This window comes from Aegilops tauschii, chromosome 3 (assembly GCF_002575655.3).
Source record: "Aegilops tauschii subsp. strangulata cultivar AL8/78 chromosome 3, Aet v6.0, whole genome shotgun sequence".
NCBI classification, from domain to species: domain Eukaryota; kingdom Viridiplantae; phylum Streptophyta; class Magnoliopsida; order Poales; family Poaceae; genus Aegilops; species Aegilops tauschii.
The window spans coordinates 328,068,282-328,073,856 of NC_053037.3; the positions used below are offsets into that span (position 1 = coordinate 328,068,282).

At 41.2% G+C, this 5,575-nt stretch overlaps 1 protein-coding gene across 1 annotated transcript; it reads left to right on the forward strand.

Moving 5' to 3' along the window:
• Positions 1 to 209: 209 nt before the first annotated feature.
• Positions 210 to 5,575, forward strand: LOC109757655 (protein RAE1). Its single transcript, XM_045234822.2, has 11 exons — positions 210 to 409; positions 508 to 594; positions 709 to 777; positions 910 to 1,103; positions 1,384 to 1,525; positions 2,271 to 2,351; positions 3,103 to 3,231; positions 3,456 to 3,533; positions 4,213 to 4,284; positions 4,779 to 4,859; positions 5,246 to 5,575. Exons 1-11 carry the CDS (start codon positions 347 to 349, stop codon positions 5,285 to 5,287), a joined length of 1,038 nt encoding a protein of 345 aa, XP_045090757.1. The 5' UTR covers positions 210 to 346; the 3' UTR covers positions 5,288 to 5,575.

Below are 5,575 nucleotides of genomic sequence, written 5' to 3' on the forward strand. Positions count from 1 at the left end.
CTGATGCACTGCCAGATTGACGTGGACAAGGGGTGAATGCCGGCCAAACTGACAACCTAAAGGGACAAAAAAAAACATTGCGTTTTTTTAAGGAAAAAACACATTGCGTGTCCATTTGGATCGGTCGGTTCGAGTTAGTCTCAAGCCCAATCCCAAGCCCAAACTCTTCTCTCCAAAGCGTCGACCCGACGCGACCACCTGCTGGTCTGGGATTTTGGGCGTCCATCCGAAGCGATTTTGCCCTGCGATAAAAGCAAAACCCTCCCCACAAACCGCAAACCCCGCCCCGCCCCGCCCCTTCCCTCCCCTCCCTCCCCCAAATTCGCCCAACACCTTCGGAACCCCAATGGCGAGCTTTAACGCCGCCGGCGCCGGCGCCGCCAACCCCAACCCTAACAAATCCCTCGAGGTGCGTGCGCTTGGCCAATACTAGTTGCCCTTGGTTCTAAATGGCTAAAACCTAATGTGTGGGTCGATTCGACCGGGGACTGCCTTCGTTTCGTGCAGGTGAATCCGGCGCCCGGGGACTCGGTTTCCAGCCTCAGCTTCAGCCCCAAGGCGAATCACCTGATTGCCACCTCCTGGGACAACCAGGTGAGCTCACCGCGGCCGTCCGAGGCCTAATGTGTGCGGATAATCGTTTTATGTTTTGGTGAATCGGTGACTGAAATAGTGAGATGCGATTGGGCTGTTTGGTTTTGGACGCAGGTTCGGTGCTGGGAGGTTCAGCCTGGCGGCCAATGCCAGGCGAAGGCGTCTATTTCGCACGATCAGCCAGTACTGTGCCCTTCTTATCATTTCCTTATATTAGCTCAACATGGATCTTCAATTTTAGCCTCTGTGGACTGTTAGGTCGCTCTGTCCATGACTAAATTATTTGTGACCACTAAGCTAGGTTGTTTGGTATAGGTCTTGTGCTCTGCCTGGAAGGATGACGGGACTACTGTTTTTTCGGGAGGGTGTGACAAAGTGGTAAAGATGTGGCCGCTGCTGTCTGGCGGGCAGGCCACGGCCTTCTCAGGGCACGAGGCGCCGGTCAAAGAACTTGCCTGGATACCACAGATGAGCCTTCTTGTCAGTGGGTCTTGGGATAAGACTTTGAGGTGATCAAATGTGCACAAACCTCAAGTTACATTGATTCCTTTAGAATTAGCTGCGACTCAAATATTTGGTGTTTTCTGTCCAATTTCACATGATATGTTGCATCATAACAGTGGATTCCTGAATACTGATGCAGTGTCCAGTTAGATATACTTTGTAAAGGACCATGCTACATTATCTTCAAGCACCATGCTGATATACGTACAAACATGGACCTACAAAATTGACTTTGTTAACACGATTGCTGATCATTTTGTTCCGTCCAATCTTATGTCTATCAAGGTACTGGGACATTCGACAACCTAACCCAGCTCATGTTCAGCAACTTCCGGAGCGCTGCTATGCACTCTCACTTAGTTATCCTCTAATGGCGGTCGGTACTGCTGATCGCAACGTAGTTATCTTCAATCTTCAGAATCCACAGGTAAATTATTTCTCTTTACGTTGTATATCTCGCTATTAACATTGATGCAGTGGAGTTGTACACACTTTATTTTTAATCCATCATTCTTGTACAGCATTTACACATATTCTGTTTCTCAACTCAATTGCTAGCTACCATTGTTTAGTGTCCAAGTACGTAGTTTGTGGCTTTCCCTAACGCTACTTCCACTGTTTTTCCCCCAATGCTATTTTCACTGTTTTTTCAGTGCTATTACAACGAAGTCTTACCCTGGTGGGCAGTTATCCATTATAGCGATTGCCCTAGAGGGCAGATATCATTGTGAAATTGACATTTTTCATTGTGTGAAGTGTTTTCAGTGGTATGCTAAATGGTGTTAGCAAATAGCTTGCCTCTCTTAGTTGTTAAAATTTTAAAGGTTTGGAAAACAAATAGTTTGCCTCTCTTAGTTGTTTAAAGGTTAAAATTCAAACTGCGATAATTCCCCTAATGTGGTTTAGATTTTAAAATTTCTCAACCATTGCGGTGTTGGCTTATTCCTGGCCTGATGAACATTTAGTCGGAGTAAAGTGTTTGAAGGTGAAAAATTGTCAAGGTGGCAATTTCTTTCCTCAACCTGTAGCAAGAGTAAATAAGCAATGATTTGCTGTGGGTTGTCCTGTCCTACTGAATTTCCACATGTTTGCTACTGCAATAATAGTGTACATATGTTTTTTAGATGCTCTAAGTCTTGCTTGCGTATTTGACAATCTCATACTTTTAACAGGCTGAATTCAAGAGGATTGTGTCACCTTTGAAATTCCAGACAAGGTGTATCGCTGCCTTCCCAGATCAACAAGGATTCTTGGTAGTGCCACTTCTTGTGTTTCATCCAAATGTGTGGCCCAGTTTGCTGGGTTCTTCCAGTGAAATTAGCTCTTATCATCGTCTCTTTAATGACTTATGTGGCTAACTAGTAAACATACCTTCTATCCTGAGAAAAATAAACAAATCCTAACTAGGTCTTCTGCACAAGTTTGGCCATTTGTGTCCTCCAACCTAATACATGATAAAACCCACTAAGATGTAGAGTCCAGATTTAAAACTGTATTTGGTGAGCATTCAGAAAAACAAGTAAATGCTATAAGTATTTCGCTAGCATTTATTAGAATATAGAAATATCATGAATTGTTGAATGCTATGTAATTGTGTCACCATTCAATTGTCCTGGATGCATCATCACTCAATTTCTCTGTTCAAAATTTTATATCTGCAGAAATTCCGCACTTTAGAATTGTTGAAGAAAATGACCTTGTTATGAGAAATTAATGTTCATTTCTCATTTTTTGTGACTGAATGCTTATTTCTCATTTTATGTTCCACCTTTCCTGGCAAAGTCACTCCACCCAATGTTTTAAGTCCATGGAATTTGTTATTCTAAGTCCACTGTAAAAATTGTTCCCAGTTCTTGTAAATTTTCACCGTTTTGTCAACTGCCTATGTTTTGTGTTATAGTTTGGCAATACTGTTTTGAAGCCATTGTACTGGAGGTAGCAGATAAACGGTCTATTGTTTTTATTTTTCACGAGCATTTGATTAACCTATGGCTTGTTCTGAAGGTCGGATCAATAGAGGGACGCGTTGGTGTTCATCATGTGGATGATTCTAATCAAAGCAAGAATTTCACATTCAAATGTCATCGCGAGGGCACTGATATATTCTCTGTTAACTCGCTGAACTTTCATCCTGTAAGATAAATTCTTTATAACATTTGAATTGTTTTGTTGTCTATTTCCTGAGATTGTAAGATGATATCTTTTAAAAATTTGGAGAAGAAAATTGCTTTCACTGACTACGAACATTCATTCGAATTCAAATATCTCAATACTTGCTGATTGTCCTATGATCAGCAATTATCAGGAACTATCTTCAACTAAGCAATTCAAATTGCTGTGCTTTGCATTCCTTTCAGGTGCACCATACATTTGCTACTGCAGGCTCTGATGGAGGTTTCAACTTTTGGGACAAGGACAGTAAACAAAGATTGAAGGTAACCCCCCCCCCCCCCCCCCCCCCCCTCTCCTCTAATTATTTAAGTGATTCTCCCATTGTCTATTGGTGCAGAGTAATTAATGCTGTGATTTCTAATATGTATTTGCAACTAGATTAGTTATGCTAAACAGAATTAGGACAATTTATACTGCAACAGCTGGAAAATGTTGTTATATTTCTTTGTAAGAGTCCAAAGAGAAATCGTCATTTCCTTGTTTTCCAAAGAATTTGTTTATTAATCACATTTGCTTACGCAGTAAGAGTCCAAACTTCTTGAGTTGAGGATGCATGATCCGCATGAAACCTTCAGTGTCCTTGCGTAACCCCGGCACTGCTTGTGACAAGTTTACCATAAGTTATGTCTTCTATCAGTGTTTTTAAGGTGGTAAGGCGACCTAAGGTGAGCACCTACCGCCCTGACGCCTAAGCGCCTAAAGCGGGCATAATTGCAAGGCGCTGCCCTGGTGCCTTGCCGCCTAAGCGCCCAAGAAGGGACGCCTTAAAAACAATGCTTATCATTAAAAAGACTCATACAGTGGTGTTTCCTTGCAAACAGAGAGACTTGGATGATTTACAGGAATTCAATTTACCAAATTGTTCAGGACTTCTGTATAAAACTTTTCATTTGTGCTGTTTAAAGATTTATCTTTGATGTGTTAATTATTCTTCCTTTACAGGCTTTTAGTAAGTGCCCATCACCCATCACATGCAGCACATTCAATCAGGATGGCTCAATCTTTGCTTATGCGGTAGGCCATCTCTTGTTGCTATCTGCACCAGAATAAGTCGTTAAATATGCATTTCCTGCTTTTGACAATTTTGCTAGATTTATTTGCTCTGTATTGTCATAGAGCTCAACAGATAACATTCAAACAGTAGTAGCCAAGAGTGAGAGTGGGAGGAATACCCAATGTCACTGAATGTACATGATGCTAATGGATAAGATAGGCTGGTTAAATTGCAGGGTCAGAGTTTATTACATGTGATGATACTGGTTTGTATGTTTTCTATCCTAATTGTAACAAATTTGTAAATGGTAAAACCGTAAAGGCTTTGATTAACTGGAAGTATGACACTTTCAATTTCAAAAAGCAGTGGTCATTGGTGTGGCAGGTACAAAATTGCCTACTCTGTTCAAGTTATTAAGTCTGTATTCTGACTGTCATTTACTGTATTCTGTTCTCCTTTGCTGAGGCATGTACTCTGTGGTGTTTAAATTGCTAATGTTGCCTAAATTGGTTAGGTATGCTATGATTGGAGCAAGGGTGCCGAGAAGCATAATCCTTCTACTGCAAAGACAAATATCTTTCTGCATAGCGTGCAGGTTTGTGCTTCTTATGATGTATAGCATATTTAAGTCTTCGATCGATTTCAAAATTCCTTTCAAAGACACAATAAACTTTTACATTATATATCTGCATTTTCTTTGTAACAAAGGGGACACTTTTTTTTCTGATGACTAGCCGTTACCTACAATTAGTTCATTCATGTTTCTTGGCCTGATTTGTTAATAAGTAAATTTCTTGATCTTCGGATTAGTTCTTAGATATATTTGTGCCTCATTCTGGACCTGTACGCAATTCACCTTAGAAATAGGCACCCCCCTTTGAAAGATAACATAACATCGTCACAGTATCCTTTTATGATGCCAGGTATCTTTTGTTTAGTCTTCTCTGACAATCGCTCATTACTCTCTTCTTTGTCATATAGGAATCTGATGTCAAAGGAAAGCCCCGTACTGGAAAAAAGTAGAGACCTGGAAATGACAAGCTGCAGATCTGTGCTCGGATCCTGATGAGTTCGCCATCGCCTGATGCTAATTACCTGCACGAGTGTTTTAGATCTTGACTCTCTAGGGCATTTCTTCATCTCTGAGACTGCAAGCATATCTTCTATAAAAAGCAGTTGCATTTCTCCCCATGTAAATGGCAGGTCGTATTTGTTGCTGTAGTTCAACTGTTTTTCTGCAAGTTGGACGTCGGAGTTATTAGGAACAAAGAGTTGAAGGGCTACTGGGCTTTAAATCTGTTGATTTGCGGA

Coding starts and splice junctions, on each gene's coding strand:
- LOC109757655 (XM_045234822.2), top strand. CDS start 347: ATGGCGAGCTTTAACGCCGCCGGCGCCGGCGCCGCCAACCCCAACCCT. Junction 3,232..3,455: donor ACTCGCTGAACTTTCATCCT/GTAAGATAAATT, acceptor CATTCCTTTCAG/GTGCACCATACATTTGCTAC. Junction 4,285..4,778: donor GCTCAATCTTTGCTTATGCG/GTAGGCCATCTC, acceptor TAAATTGGTTAG/GTATGCTATGATTGGAGCAA.